We start from the raw sequence: 16,437 nt of genomic DNA, 5'->3' as shown, positions 1-16,437 counted from the left end.
AAGTTTGACTAAATATTATAGTCAAAATTTGTGTCAAAAGTTGATTTTGTAATGTGATGAGTCAAACATTATCAATTCATTGAAATTTAAAATAATAAGTTGCAATTTTAAAGCATACAAGCACGTGTCTGTGCAATATAATTAATATAGTTACAGTTAATTTAAAATTGTTTGAGAAAATTCTATTAGAAATCGCAATGTTTAGATTTATATAATTGAAAGCAATAACTTTATTTTTAAAATAAACAGTTAAAAATTTTATCTAAACATCTAAATGTCAATTTGCATTGACGAAGTCAATTCTTACACATTTCGGGAAGTTCATGCAACTTTCCTTAAGGCTAAATGCCACTTTCAACAAGTTTATATTTTAATTAAATGTATATTTATATACATATAATTAGTGCAAATGACTGCAAAATTCTTTATGTGCTTTCGCAATTAAATGCCGAAAAAAAATTGACAATTTTGATAAGTCTTTGTATAATATATTCGAAAAAAGTTAATTACGAAAATTGTTTTCAATAACGTACTGTTTCAAAATTTCAAAATCCAAGCGTCATAATTTTAGCCAGTGGTAAATGGCATCGTGCCTTAAGGCAAATTGTTGGAACTTCCCGTACGAAAAATATTAAATGTTTTCCAATAGATTATTATAAATACTGTAACATTAACTAATATTTATATAATATTTACAATTATATAAACAAAATTACAAAGTTAAAATTATTTATTAACTTCCCGCAGGGTAAGTTATAGTAATCGCAACAAAATCGAAAATAAAAATTTCTGCATATCTTAACGTTTTGAAGGTTTTTGAACATTTTGGCATGCCTTAAAAAATGGAAGTATGTGTGTGTGTATGTTTGGACACAATTTTTCGTCCACGATTTAGGGCGCACGAAACAACCGATTTGAATGATTAAAAAAACATTCGACTCATATTGATGAGTTTAGCAAAGGTCGGTCCAGCCGTTTTGGAGTTACGGAGCAAAGAGTGCAGAAAATAGAAATTTAGTTTTTGAGAGAACGGAGCATCCGATTTGAATGATTCAAAAAACTTTATTCTTGTGTTGACCAAACTATTATTTTTGAGAAAAGATTTTTTTTTCATTTTTTTTAATTTTCAAAAAATTTTTTTTGAATAACAAACATAATTCGGATTTTCAAAATTTTAGTTCGGTACGGGAAATTCCAGCAATTTGCCTCAAAGCACGATGCCATGCACCACTAATTTATATTAGACTTAATTGTCATCTCGTACAAAGCAAAAAAGTTGTACTAGTAATCGCGTGTGTATAAATAAAATCAAAACTAGTAGTGTATAGTATTGTGCCTTAAGACAAATTGCTAGAAATTCCTGTACTGTAACGAAATGTTCGAAGAATATTAAATGTTTTCAAAAAAACTGCATTTTTTTTGTACATTTAGCTCTGTATCTTTGAAATGGCTGGACCTACCTGTGACAAAGACTAATCACCACTTCTCCTGATCGTTACAATTTGAATATTTTTTGTGTCATTCAAATCGGATGCTCCGTTCTTTCAAAAACTCGATCTCTATTTTCTGCACTCTTTGCTCCGTATGTCCGTCGACCTGCCTTTGCCAAAAACTAATCAGCACATCTCCCTCTCCCAACCATCGAATGTTTTGTAACCATTCAAATCGGTTGATCGGTTGAAAAATTGCGGACATGCAAAACACACACACATCCATTTTTTTTAAGTATGCCAAAATCTTCAGAAACCTCTGAAACCTAAGAATATGCAACAATTTTCATTTTCGATTTTCGGCTACGAGAAGTTAAATGTTTTAAAAGTGGATGGTCTAACAAACTTCCGATGTCGTCTTTTTTCGTCCTAGGCGTGACCAAAAAGTTTTTCTTCAAAATTTTAAGTCGGCCCATGTAAGGGTACCTTTCGTTTGGATAGTTTTGAGAAAATATATATGATATAAACTCAAAATTCATAATCTAGTATGATTTTCTTATGTGGGGGTACATACTATTTCATCAATATCAATTAAACCTTACCGACTAAAGTGTTTGTTTTCTTTGCTTGAATGTCTTTAATCTTAACAAATTCATAACTGTCTTTTCGCACTTTATTACCAACATCCAAACACTCTGCGACTTGAGTATCATTTCTTAATACTATTTCATAATCGTTGAAGGTACGAAATTCTTTTTTGCGTAGTTTCACATCAAATTTTGATATAGTGTAAATCTTTCCTTCCTGCAATAATTAAAAAAATATTCATTAGTATTATTAGTAAAATAAGAATTATGAACGGCGAAATTCAATCTCTTATCAAATCGACAACGACAAATTACGTTTAAAAGACAGTAAACAAATATGAATCATTGAAATTTTCATGAATTAATTGTTAAATTTTTATAGTTAAATAAACATAGGTAAACAGCTACTTTAAGGCAAAAGTTAACTCAGGTTTGTCTGACACGTTTCCAATCGATGCTGGCTGTGGTACCCAAAAAAGTATTAGAAAGAAAATATACATCCTAGGTATACAGGGTGGCTGATATGTAATGCAACAAAGTAAAGCGCTATAACTTTCTCATTTTCATTTGAAATTTCATTGTTCTAAAGCAAAAATGTTGGAAATAACATCAAATTTTAGAATAAGTTTAGATTTGTTCTAATTGGCCACCTTTGGCACGAATTATGGCTTTCAAACGGCAGAAGAACCATAACACGCTGCACGAAAGTGGCTCTGGTGTATTTTGGCCTATTCCCGGCGAGGCGCCTTCTTGGGATGATCGACAATTTGGTATTTTTAGTGCAAACCTTACTCTCCAAAATATCCAAGACACAAAAGTCCAACGAATTTAGATCCAGAGATTTTGGTGGCTATTGTGCGATGGAAATAAAGCAAAAGACCTCTTTTTTAAGCCATTTTCGGTAGACGCGTACTGAGTTTGGTGGTGCTGAGTCTTTTTGGAATGGCCATGGTCTGCGGCCAATGGTCTACCCAGGACTTCAATACTGCCTTTAAGACATTTTTCCGATAATCTCGGCAATTATTTTGATTTGACGGTCGATGAATAGGAGCGGAATGTCACCATTGGCCGTTACGGTGGTTCACACCATTACCGTCGGCGGCGCTTGAGTTCTGGTGGCCAATCGAAGATGTAAATTTTTAGCTGACCTTTTTGGCAAGTAAACCCCATTTTGTTTGTTCACAAACTGCTCGATTTGGAATGACTTCCCATCTGAGAAGACCAAATTCGGTAACTAGTCACTTTCGTGCAAGCGAAGCAACGCCTTGGCTCTTTCCCTTCTAACTTTTCTTTGTGTATCGATGAGCTCTTGCACTTTTTGGAACTTTAATGGCTTTAGTCCAAGCTCATTTTTCAATGTGTGTTGCATCCGTTTTTGCGATATGTTCAGCTCACGAGCCATTTTTTTACCACTGCGACACGAATTTCGACCGATTTTTTGGACTCGGTGCAACACTGAGTGTATCACGGTTACGAGATATGGTACGAGAAACAAAATATTTGTTCGCATTTAAATGCTGGAAAGCTTTAACGATAGCCACTTAAGGTTTTTCAGCCAAATATGAAGCAATCGCACTATCACGCTTGACTTCCATCACGAATAACCCTTTTTCTGAATGCAATGGATCAAAATGCTCTTGTACGCTTGTAAACAACTAAATGAACAACCACTGGATTAAATTTGTCATCTGTCTGATGAGCGGTTTAGAAATGATAGCGGTCTGAAATTGGTTGCAATACATATCTGCCACCCTGTATATCTCGATTCTTAATTAACGAGGTAGTATCAAATATGCATAAAAATGAAACACCTCAGGTAAAGAGTCAAAAATACATACAATACACAAATAGATTACAATTAATCTATGAAATGAGCCATCGTCAGAATAGTTACGGTATCTAACTTTAATAGCTCGGCCAATTTAAGCATTCAAGGTTACAATTATTGATAATGGGCTGTAACTAGGCAAAATTGTTTAAAATACAATTATAAAAGAAATCTCAGAGTCCTCATCGTTTCGTTAAATGACACAAGGTCAAAAGTCCAAAAAATGACATTTTCGCGATTTTTAGCTAAATGCTGAAGCCAGTTTTATTACAAGATTATCTGAGACATATATTTATACAAAAATATATTGTAACCGTTCAATATTTTATTAAATTTATTTAAATAATCGATTTATAAAAACTGTAGTACCTGAATCATTTCATAAAACTTATGGCATTGATCATTGAAAGCAACTGCTCTGATTTTTCCACTATTATCAGACAACGCCATACTAAAACAGTGGCCATTGCCATTTTTATTACTCCATGGTTTTTTATCCGACTTTTCTTCGACCTTGGCTTTGATTGTCCAACTATTTCAGAAAAAAAACAACATAATAATATTGTATATATTATATAAACCTATATAAACTTTACTAATAAATAAATACTTCATAATCACTTGCATATTTTCTTTAAACTGTTCAGAAATAAATGGGTTAAGAAAAAACTAAGCGTCGTTTTTTTAGTAAAATACAACCGATTTCCTTATAAAGTAAAAGTGAAATTATTTTATTGATTTATTTAATTTACAAGCCGTCAGTATAATGGTATTATAATAAGGCTCGTGTCAATATTTTTTAAATTTAAATAATTAGCAATTTAATAAATATAGATACTTTTACAAAATAATTATTTTATTCAACACATTTTTAGATATTTCATGATGACTATTTAGTTTAACAAATTACTGCACATTAAATATAATATATAGTTTGCTGTTGTGACGAGCACAGTAGGCATTGCTGGTGGGTGACACATCAGTTAGTTTGGGTCCGTAGATTCGTAGGCGTTTCTATCATAATCGATCCATACCTAAATATGCTCCGTAATTATCGGCAATGTTTCGCCATTTTTCGTGTAGAGTCCCGATGTCATCGATAAAGAATTTCTGTGGTTTCTGTGATGGTCAGAGGATTCCAAGTCTGCCGATTTCACAATACCGTATTGCGACAAAACTTACCAACTGAGTTCTCGCGATTTTTGGCGGGTTATCAAAAAAGTCTAGGAGCGGGCATTGTTAAGGTATAAAACAATAGTTGCCTGACGTATTATCTCTAGTTGTTAACAGTACAGTTGAGAATCAATCGCCTGACCAACTGGAAGTAGCCCAGGGTGAAGGTTTTCCTTTTAGTCCCATCATACACACTGCATTTTTTTGCCGCCAATTTTCAATTTCAAAATTTTCTGACCAACATCGAGCTCCTTCAATATCGACAGTGCAGATCAGGTTATGTTACTGCACTTTTTCAAAAATTTAATTACTTTTTTCAGTGACTGGACGATCAGAGTGCGGCTAATTTCCAGATCAAAATTAGCAGAAGGAAAGCGAGAAAATCATCTCCACGCAGCAGATTTTTTTAAAGAACCTTCACCAATTTTCTGACCGATTTTTTTACAGCGTTTTTCACTTACGCAGCGTTTTTTCCTTTATCGTGACAATGTTGCAAAACAGAGCCAAATTTTCATTATTTTTGTCCATTTTACAACGCACATAACTTTCAAACACTGTACCAATTTAAAATCTTACTAAAATAAATCTTGAAGCGTTACTAATCAAACAAGTGGTGTCGCTACGATTTGTATTTAACGAATTATGTGCAAATATAAAAAAACGCCACTAATCTTCTCCTTGAATTGTCATTAGAAACAAATAGTAGGCTATTAGATATAGTATTGACTATCGCTTACTATTATCATGACGGTGCAATAAGCAAAAATCAAATACAAAATATGGTAATGCCCAATTTTAATAAACAATATTAATCAAATTTGAATTATCTAAGTTGAACAATCTTATAAAGTTGAAAACTTACTTTTGTTGCGAATGAGTCAAAGAAGCAATATTACTTATGTCATTCTCATATCTCCGTTTTTTATTATACGAGTTTCCGGTACTTGGGGACGGAACACCTGATGAAAAAATCAATTTTTATTATCAGATGGACCATTTCAATACACTCACTTTTGACCTAAAGATTATAATGTGATCTAAAGTTGAAACTTGCAGCAAACAAAAAACAACTCACAACAAATTAAATGTGTTAAATAACAACAGTATATCTAATATATTAATATGTGTATTTTCTTTGCTTACCTGTAACAGCTTCTGACACACCGGAGCTAGAAGTTTGACCAGCCCTGTCATCGATCAAGGCCCTTATGGTTATTTTTCGGCTGAAAATATATTTCACAAATCAAAAATACATCCATCCCACTAACACTGCTTACGACTAGTTACAATCTTGTAAATAGAGCAATCTTTGCCAGCTCACATAAAAGTTTATTTATTAACTTCCCGAAGAAGAAGTTTAATCCGATTCGCTAAATTTATGTTTCCTCGACGTTTAAAATCATTCCGGATCGGATGACACCAAATTTGGAGAAAGTATGTCTGTGTGTGTGAGCCTATTTTTCACATCGACGTTTTCTCGAAAATGGCTAGACCGATTTAAAAAATTTAAGATCCATTGGATGTATCTTGAGGATTATTGTTGGTTACATTTGCGCGATGATCAGCCGAGTCGCTTCTTTGTAATCAGCAGAAAAGTGTAAAAAATTTCGTCTATGTTTTAGCCCACAGTTTTGAACCGATTTGAAAAAATTAATATCCATTCGAAAGATATTGATTGGGAATCGTGTTGATTGGTTTTTGATAAGGATCGGTTGAACCGTTTCTTCGTTATTAGATGTTAAATAATTTCTTTTTTATGAAACTGTATGACGCTAGATAACATAAAGAGTTGTAAGCGCAATATATTTATAAGATTATTGAAGTTCATTTTAGATAGATATTAATAGTATAGTTTATGAAATTAAATGTGTTTGATTGAAAATCATCTAGATGTTATATTATGTTCATCAGTGTTACATTACATGATTCAATTCTGGCAAATTTATAATGTAGTTTGTCATTTTCCTAAAAACAAGACAAATCTAATAAACAAAGCAATTATATTCAATATATTAATATCGATTTATGAAAATACAAAAGTGATGTTGTTTGTGATAATAGTCTGGGCGAAAAGTTTAACGCTTCTTTTCAAATTACAAAGAAACGGCTCGGTCGATCGTCGCACAAAACTGAAAAACAATAGTCCTCATCGAGATGCATCAAAATTTTTGAAATCGGTTTAGCCGTTTTTGAGAAAAACGTTGATGAAAGGTCTAATTTTGACAAATGCCAAAAAAGCGATACTATTTTTTGCAAACTTTGACGAATTCTCAAAATTAAACGACTTGTCGTAGGGCAGTAATATTTTACTATGATCTATAAGACTATGGTATCTGCCCTCAATTTTTTTTATAAAAATCGTCGTTTTATGAAAATAATTTTTTTTAACACTTTATTACAAGAAAACGACCCGGACGATCTTTACCAAAAACTAATCAGCGTGATTCCTAACCAATATCTTTCAAATGGTTTTTGAATTTTCAAAATCGATTCAGAATTGCGGGCAATTATAAACGGCTTAAGCATGCCGAATGGTCTTTGATGGATGCGCCAAAATAAAAAGTAGAACGCTCGGATATATCAAGGGAAGAAATTAACCACTTAACGGTCACCCACGAACACTGCTCGCGCCTAGAAGTCGTACCCTCAGTACCCTCCTAGAACTTTTGCCGCCCGGGGCGGTCTTCAGATTGCCGCCCTTTCAATTTTAAGTCAGTCAAATAGTAGTTTTCATAAATTAATACAAATGAACTAGTGGTGCATGGCATCGTGCCTGCAAAGGCAAATTGCTGGCACTTCCTGTACCGAAATGTAAAATTTTTAAAAAAGATTAAAAAAATTTTGAAATCTGAAAAAAATATATTTTCGAGAATTTCGAAAATTTTGAAAAAAATGGCTATTTTTAAAATTTTTTTTTTATATTTTGAAATTTTTTGAAAATTTGTAACTTTTTTTTAAATCAATCGCACTGCGCGGCTGTTTTGGAGACGAAATATCGAAGCGAAACGGCTAGACATTGATACGGAACCTAAAGAAATGTAAATTAAATTTGTTCTTAATAATAAAATCTCTAGAAAATATCAGATAATTTGACGTGGATATGTCTAATGATCATTTTGGACCGCCAAATATGTCATTTTTTTACTTTTTAACTTCCCGTGGGGTAAGTTATAGTAATCGCAAAAAAATCGAAAATGAAAATTTTTATATATCTTTACGTTTCAGAGGTTTCTGAACATTTTGGCATACCTTAGAAAAAATGGATGTATGTGTGTGTGTGTGTGTGTGTGTATGTATGTATGTATGTATGTATGTATGTATGTACGTGTGTGTATGTATGTGCGGATACAAATTTTCGTCGACGATTTCGGGAACACGGATCAACCGATTTGAATAATTCAAAAAACATTCGATTCGTATTGATAAGGAGACGTGCTGATTAGTTTTTGGCAAAGGCAGGTCCAGCCGTTCCGAAGATACGGGGCAAAAAGTGCCAAAAACAGTACCTCCGTTTTTAAGAGAACGGAGCGTCCGGTTTGAATAATTCAAAAAACATTTTACTTGTATTGACAAGATGTAGAATTGATCAAATTTTCATGAAGGCAGGTCTAGCGGTTTCGGAGATCTAATGAAAAAAGTAAAAAAAAAATGCCATTCGGCGGTTAAAAATGATCATTAGACATATGCACATCAAATTGCCAGATATTTTATAGAGATTTTAACAATAAGTATAATTTTTTTTTACATTTCTGTGGGTTCCGTACCAATGCTTATGCGTTAGACGGCGGCGCGGCACCTGCGAGCTTTGACATTTCGTCTCTACGCAGTTCAAGCAGTGCGATTGTGCTTTGAACTAGCTGTAAGTGGAATTCTGTCTTAAGGCAATTAAGGCATCGTGCCTTAAGGCAAATTGCTGGAACTTCCCGCACCAAAAATTATTATTTTTTTAAAAACGATTAACATTTTTGAAAAAAAAAAATTACTTTGAAAAAATAAGATTTTTGAGAAACTATAAATTGGACAAAAAATTACTTTTTTTTGAAAAAATTTTTTTTTTAAAAAAAATTTTTTTTTTAATTTTTTTTTTTTTGCTTTTTTTTGAAGATTTTTTTTTTTATTTTGACATGTTGTGGAAGATCTGAACTTTCTTTTCAAAGCAATCGTACTGCTTTAACTGCATAGGGACAAAATATAAAGCGCGTAAGCGCCGCGTCGCTGTCTAACGCATAAGCATTGGTACGGAACCCATAGGAATGTTAACAAATTGTATACTTATTGTTAAAATCTCTATAAAATATCTGATAATTTGATGAGCATATGTCTAATGATCATTTTTGACCGCCAAATGGCTCATTTTTTTACTTTTTTCTCCATATCTCCGAAACCGCTAGACCTACCTTCATGAAAATTTTATCGATTCTTCATTTTGTCAATACAAGTGAAATGTTTTTTGAATTATTCAAATCGGACGCTCCGTTCTTTCAAAAACTGAGTTACCGTTTTCGGCACTTTTTGCCCCGTATCTTCGGAACGGCTAGACCTGCCTTCGCCAAAAACTAATCAGCACGTCTCCTTATCAATACGAATCGAATGTTCTTTGAATTATTCAAATCGGTTGACCCGTGTTCCCGAAATCGTCGACGAAAATTTGTATCCGCACATACATACACACACGTACATACATACATACATACACACACACACACACACACATACACACACACACACACACACATACATCCATTTTTTCTAAGGTATGCCAAAATGTTCAGAAACCTCTGAAACGTAAAGATATATAAAAATTTTCATTTTCGATTTTTTTGCGATTACTATAACTTGCCCTACGGGAAGTTAAAAAAAGTTCAGAATTTTCAAAATATGTCAAAATGAAGAAAACATTTTTTTTTCAAAAAAATTTTTTGTTTTCAAAAAAAAATTTTATTCTCAAAAAAAAATTTTTTTTTCAAATAAAAAAAATTTTTTTTCAAAAAAACGGTATTTTTTTGTCAAATTTATAGTTTCTCAACAATCTATTTTTTTCGAAGTAAAATTTTTTCAAAAATGTTAATCGTTTTTAAAAAAATAATAATTTTTGGTACGGGAAGTTCCAGCAATTTGCCTTAAGGCACGATGCCCTAATTGCCTTAAGACAGAATTCCACTTACAGCTAGTTCTTATTGATTCTCCGTAATCGCTAGACCTCTAGACCTGTCATCCCAAAAACAGTTCTTTGTTTAGTCAATACAAATAAAATGTTTTTTTAAATTACTTAAAACGGACGCTTCGTTCTCTCAAGAACTAAATTACAATTTTTGGCTGTTTTGCCCCGTATATTTTAAACGGCTGGACCCGTTTTGCCAAAAACTAAGTAGCACGTTTTATCAGTACGAATCGAATGTTTTGTTCAAATAGGTTGATGCGTGTTCCTACAATCATCGACGAAAGTTTGTATCTAAACACACACATCCATTTTTTCTAAGATATTTCAAAATTCAGAAACCGCTGAAACGTGAAGATATATAAAAATTTTTACTTTCGACATTTTTGCGATTACTATATATAACTTACCCTACGGAAGTTGAAAAATTATCAAGTTATTTAATCAATATTAATTAATACACAGAGTATTTTTTCAGACATATTTATATGCACTCATCAACATATTTATATAATGCCCTAAGGCTTTGCAGACCTAGCAGACCCGCCTTCCGCCAGCCCTGATTTTCAAAAGAAAAATTGACGATTTAAAAGCTGATATAAAAAAATAGGAAAAATCGCTGAACAAAATCGTAAAGATGCTTATACGAATTCAACGAATTTTAATGAATACAATAAAATAAAATTATTAACCTGTTCTTAAATTAGAAAATTCAAAATTTACACTGATATACATATATATACACCGAGGAATAAAATTCTAAATCATATGGTTAATCATAATTTATATAAATCAAATATTGACAATAATAACAATCATAATGATCATTTATAATTCAAGAAAGAAAACTAGTTGGTACTGGTATTTTGCCTTGAGGCAAGTTACATGAACTTCCCGAAATGTGTAAATAATCGACTTAATCAATAAAAAATAAATTAATTTATGAGTGATTAAAAGTATTCCGAGTGGATTTATCACACATCATTGCAAACGAACGAACGAACACGTTATCTCGGAGTATTTTCTAAAAGCAAATTTTCAAAAATCAATAATTTTAATTAATCAATAATTATAATTGAACCAATTTCCATAGGACTTTAATGGTTTACTATGTTCAAGATCAAGTAAACTATCGTTATATCAACTAAATCATCTAATTTTATTTTTAACAAACGTTAAAAAAACATTTTTTCTAACTTTGATAATAAATAAATTACTTGTCGTAAGGCCGTAATAATTCAGTAAGTTCTGTAAGCCAATGATATACATCGCCAAAGAAAGTTTCATAAAAATCGGCTTAATTTTTTTTTCAAAAGTTAATTACAAGAAAACGGTTCGGTAGATTTTCACCTAAAACTGATCAGTATCCTTCCCAACTAATATCTTACGAACAATTTTTAATTTTTTAAAATCGGTTCGGTAGTATGAGCTTAAATGTAGACGAAAGGTTTAACACTTCTTTCCAAATTACAAAGAAACGGCTCGGCCGATCGTCGCACGAAACTGAGAAACGATATGCCTCATCGAGATACATCAAATGGCTTTTAAATTTCTGAAATCGGTTCAGGCGTTTTTGAGAAAACGTTGGTCAAAGGTCTAATTTTGACAAATGCCAAAAAAACATACTAATTTTTGCAAACTTTGACGAATTTTTAAAGCTAAACCAGTTGTCGTAGGACCGTAATATTTTAGTATGATCTAGAAGATTATGGTATCTACCGTCAAAAAATGATTTATGAATTGTTGATGATAATTGATCATAAAAATCGTCGAGATTTTTTTTTAAAAAAACTTTGGGTTGAAACGTCGAGAAAACATAAAATTGGCGATTCGGATTTTTTGAATCATTCAAATCGGATGCTTAGTCTCAAAAACAGATATTTTTTGTGCGTACCCTAACGGGCTAACTCGAGCGCTGCTCGCCAAAGACAATGTTTATGTTTTATGCGATAAAAGGCTTACGATGGCCAGTTATCGGGATATGTTTAGTTTAGATATGATAAGTACAGATCAATCAATAATTGTATATATAATAAATTATTCTTTAACGACTTGTGACATTAGAAATAAACATATAAAAACGCCTTTCTAAATATTCCTCAAGGGACATGTTATTGTTATATGTTTGGGTTATTTTCAATAGTAATCAATCAATAATTATACTGGGTTGTTTTATCTATAATTAGGCAAAAATCCATCTATTTTATTTTTAACTTCATGAATTTTTGAGCAGAATAACTGATTTACTTGAATTTTCTTATTTGTTTAAAAATTTGTTATATTCTTTTTAGATAAATAGATATTATTACAATTTAAATGTTATTAAATAAAAATTTTGCATTATTTATCATATTATAACACAATAATTTATACATAAAGCATAAATGTAGTCCAAAAACCACCAAAACGGTCATCGGTATTATAATATATTGTTAATTTTAAACAAAAATAAAATAAATCAAAAGAAAATGTTATCAGAAACACATATTACATCAATTGAACTTTTAAAATCCGAAATAAAATAACCTGCTCTTTTAGATCACTTTTCACGAAAAAAAACCCGACCGTTAAGTGGTGGTAAAAACTAGTTGGTTTGGTATTTAGCCTTGAGGCAAGTTACATGAACTTCCCGATATGTGTAAATAATTGACTTAATCAAAAAAAAAAATGATACTTCATCAATCCTACTTTAAAAAAAACGATAATAATTTTAGCAAAGTTATTATACGAATTTTTAATTATTAGACGAATTTTTAAAATTAAACTACTTGTCGTAATGCCGTAATATTACAGTAAGTTCTATAATACCATGATGTATATCGCCAAAAAAAGTTCCATGAAAATCGGCTTAAATTTTTTTTTCAACAGTTCATTACAAGAAAACGGCTCGGTAGATTTTCACCTAAAATTAATCAGTATCATTCCCAACTAATATCTTTCGAATAGTTTTTGATTTTTTAAAATCGGTTCGGTAGGATGAGCTTAAATGTGCACGAAAAGTTTAACACTTTTTTCCAACAGTTAATTACAAGAAAACGGCTCGGTAGATTTTCACCAAAAATTAATCAGTACCATTCCCAACTAATATTTTTCGAACAGTTTTTGATTTTTTAAAATCGGTTCGGTAGGCTGAGCTTAAATGTGGACGAAAAGTTTAACACTTTATTTCAACAGTTAATTACAAGAAAACGGCTCGGTAGATTTTCATCTAAAATTAATCAGTACCATTCCCAACTAATATCTTTCGAACAGTTTTTGATTTTTTAAAATCGGTTCGGTAGGATGAGCTTAAATGTGGACGAAAAGTTTAACACTTTTTTTCAAATTATAAAGAAACGGCTTGGCAGATCGTCGCACAAAACTGACAAACGATAGTCCTCAACGAAATACATCAAATGGCTTTTAAATTTCTGAAATCGGTTAAAGCGTTTTTGAGAAAACGTCGATCAAAGATTTCATTTTGACAAATGTCAATAAAACGATACCAATTTTTGCAAACTTTGACGAATTTTTAAAGCTAAACGAGTTGTCGTAGGGCCGTAATATTTTAGTATGACCTAGAAAACTATGGTATCTACCGTCAAAAAAAAAATCATAAAAATCGTCGATTTTTTTTTTTAAAAAAACTTTATTACAAGATAACGGCCCGGCCGATCTTCACCAAAAACCAATCAGCACGATTCCCAACCAATATCTATCGAATGGTTTTTGAATTTTCAGAATCGATTCAGAATTGCGGGCTAAAACGTGGACGAAAAATTTTTCACTTTTCTGCAATTTACGAAGAAACGGCCCGGCCGATCGCCGCACAAAACTCAGAAACGATAGTCCTCATCGAGATACATCGAATGGCTTTTAAATTTTTGAAATCGGTCCAGCCGTTTTGGAGAAAACGTCGATTTACGGCAAAAAATCTGTTCACACACACACACACACACACATACACACACACACACATACTTTTTCCAAATTTGGTCTCATTCGATTCAGAATGGCTTGAAACGTCGAGAAAACATAAAATTAGCGAATCGGATTTTTTGATGAAAACAAACTTCTCCTTCGGGAAGTTAATTATAAAAATAAAAAGCCATATGTATGTTGCTGGGTTATCAGATTAATAGTAAAAAAATAACTGACAATTTTTTTTATTATTAGCTATAATTTATTTCAAAACTTTAAACGCGTTTTTCTCGAAACATGATTTTACTACACGGCACGCAAAATAACTACAACAATTTGAATTTTTTTTATTCAAATTTTTACAGTATATTTAAAATTATATTTTTAAGTGCCCATCATAGCGGATCTTCTATACGTTAATTTGTTCATTTATTATTAACAAATTACTATCCGTTTTTTTTCGTTGAAATTTAACGATTTTGAATAAAATGCTCACCAAACAAACAAAAATCGATATTTTTTAAATCCGCTATGATGGACACTTTAAAATGTTATTTTAAATACACTATTGAAAATTCGAATGAAAAAAATTAAAATTGTTGTAGTAATTTTGCGTGCCGCGGACCTGACGCTTGGTTCGCTGTTTTTAATTTTTATTTAAAATTATATTTTATTTTATATACTTTAATGTACTATAAATAACTATTTTCAATATCATGATTTTATTAACTTCCCGAAGGAGAAGTTTATGTTTTCATCAAAAAATCCGAATCGCTAATTTTATGTTTTCTCGACTTTTCAAGCCATTCTGAATCGAATGAGACCAAATTTGGAAAAAGTATGTGTGTGTGTGTGTGTGTGTGTATGTGTGTGTGTATGTGTGTGTGTGTGTGTGTGTGTGAACAGATTTTTTGCCGTAAATTGACGTTTTCTCAAAAACGCCTGAATCGATTTCAGATATTTAAAAAGCATTTGATGTATCTCGATGAGGATTATCGTTTCTCAGTTTTGCGCGACGATCAGCCGAGCCGTTTCTTTGTAATTTGGAAAAAAGTGTTAAACTTTTCGTCCACATTTACGCTCATCCTACCGAACCGATTTTAAAAAATCAAAAACTGTTCGAAAGATATTAGTTGGGAATGGTACTGATTAATTTTAGGTGAAAATCTACCGAGCCGTTTTCTTGTAATTAACTGTTGAAAAAAAGTGTTAAATTTTCGTCAATATTTAAGCTCATCCTACCGAACCGAATTTAAAAAATTAAAAACTGTTCGAAAGATATTAGTTGGGAATGGTACTGGTTAGTTTTAGGTGAAAATCTACCGAGCCGTTTTCTTGTAATTACCTGTTGAAAAAAATTTAAGCCGATTTTCATGGAACTTTTAGTTATATTATTTACTCATTTTTTTATCGGGAAGTTCATGTAACTTGCCTCAAGGCTAAATACCAAACCAACTAGTTACTTTTCCTTCCGCCCGAAAAAAATTACAAAAACATATGTTTTTTTGCTATTACAGCGGTGTAACTCTTTAAGTGTATATAATCCCTTAAGCATTTGTACGATGGCCCCTGACCAAATGATGTAAATCAAAAGCCAATAAAATTTAAAATATGTTCAGCAGTTTAGGGCTCCATTCCGAACCAACATCGTGCAACGTACTTTATATATATTTTTGAACATTTACACTATCGCTATTGTTAAATTTTACATACTTGCCGCACTGGTAAGCCATCGCTAGCAAACACAATTTTTATACATACAGCAACTTAATTTTCTGCCGAAATTTAACACTTGCAATTATTTACTTGCCCAAATAAGTATTAAGGTGTTGACAATACAAAGGCATTAATGCGCACTACCGCAGATTTCTCATAAACATGTCTCAATAGGTCATACGTACACTATTATCTTATCATTCAACATATTGATAACAAACAATAGATAGGTAATTAGAAATCACAACTAGCTGTAAGTGGAATTCTGTCTTAAGGCAATTAAGGCATCGTGCCTTAAGGCAAATTGCTGGAACTTCCCGTACCAAAAATTATTATTTTTTTAAAAACAATTAACATTTTTGAAAAAATTTTACTTCGAAAAAATAAGATTTTTGAGAAACTATAAATTGGACAAAAAATTACTTTTTTTGAAAAAAAAAATAGAATTTTTTTTTTAAAATTTTTTTTGAAAAAAAATTTTTTCTTTATTTTGACATATTTTGGAAGATCTAAACTTTTTTTCAAAGCAATCGTACTGCTTTAACTGCATAAAGACGAAATATCAAAGCGCGTAAGCGCCGCGTCGCCGTCTAACGCGTAAACATTGGTACGGAACCCATAGGAATGTAAACCAAAGGGTATGGG

At 31.7% G+C, this 16,437-nt stretch overlaps 1 protein-coding gene across 1 annotated transcript; it reads right to left on the bottom strand.

Moving 5' to 3' along the window:
- Positions 1-2,021: 2,021 nt before the first annotated feature.
- LOC113391036 (replication protein A 70 kDa DNA-binding subunit-like) lies at positions 2,022-15,883 on the bottom strand. The gene is made up of 5 exons (XM_026627014.1): positions 15,790-15,883; positions 6,162-6,241; positions 5,881-5,977; positions 4,215-4,377; positions 2,022-2,234 (listed from the first exon to the last, which is right to left on the bottom strand). Exons 1-5 carry the CDS (start codon positions 15,807-15,809, stop codon positions 2,022-2,024), a joined length of 573 nt encoding a protein of 190 aa, XP_026482799.1. The 5' UTR covers positions 15,810-15,883.
- Positions 15,884-16,437: the final 554 nt, after the last annotated feature.

Source organism: Ctenocephalides felis, unplaced genomic scaffold, assembly GCF_003426905.1.
Source record: "Ctenocephalides felis isolate EL2017-DRISC unplaced genomic scaffold, ASM342690v1 CF-g0.4_SCAFFOLD_00845, whole genome shotgun sequence".
NCBI lineage: Eukaryota > Metazoa > Arthropoda > Insecta > Siphonaptera > Pulicidae > Ctenocephalides > Ctenocephalides felis.
Note: the sequence above shows the minus strand (reverse complement) of the source record. Positions and strands in the feature narration are given on the sequence as shown.

Bases quoted from the DNA above. Each gene is read 5' to 3' on its own strand.
- LOC113391036 (XM_026627014.1), bottom strand. From the start codon at position 15,809: ATGGCTTACCAGTGCGGCAA. The intron at 5,978-6,161 runs GTAAGCAAAGAA...TTTTTTCATCAG, and splicing joins TGTGTCAGAAGCTGTTACAG to GTGTTCCGTCCCCAAGTACC. The intron at 2,235-4,214 runs GTACTACAGTTT...TAATTATTGCAG, and splicing joins AGTTTTATGAAATGATTCAG to GAAGGAAAGATTTACACTAT.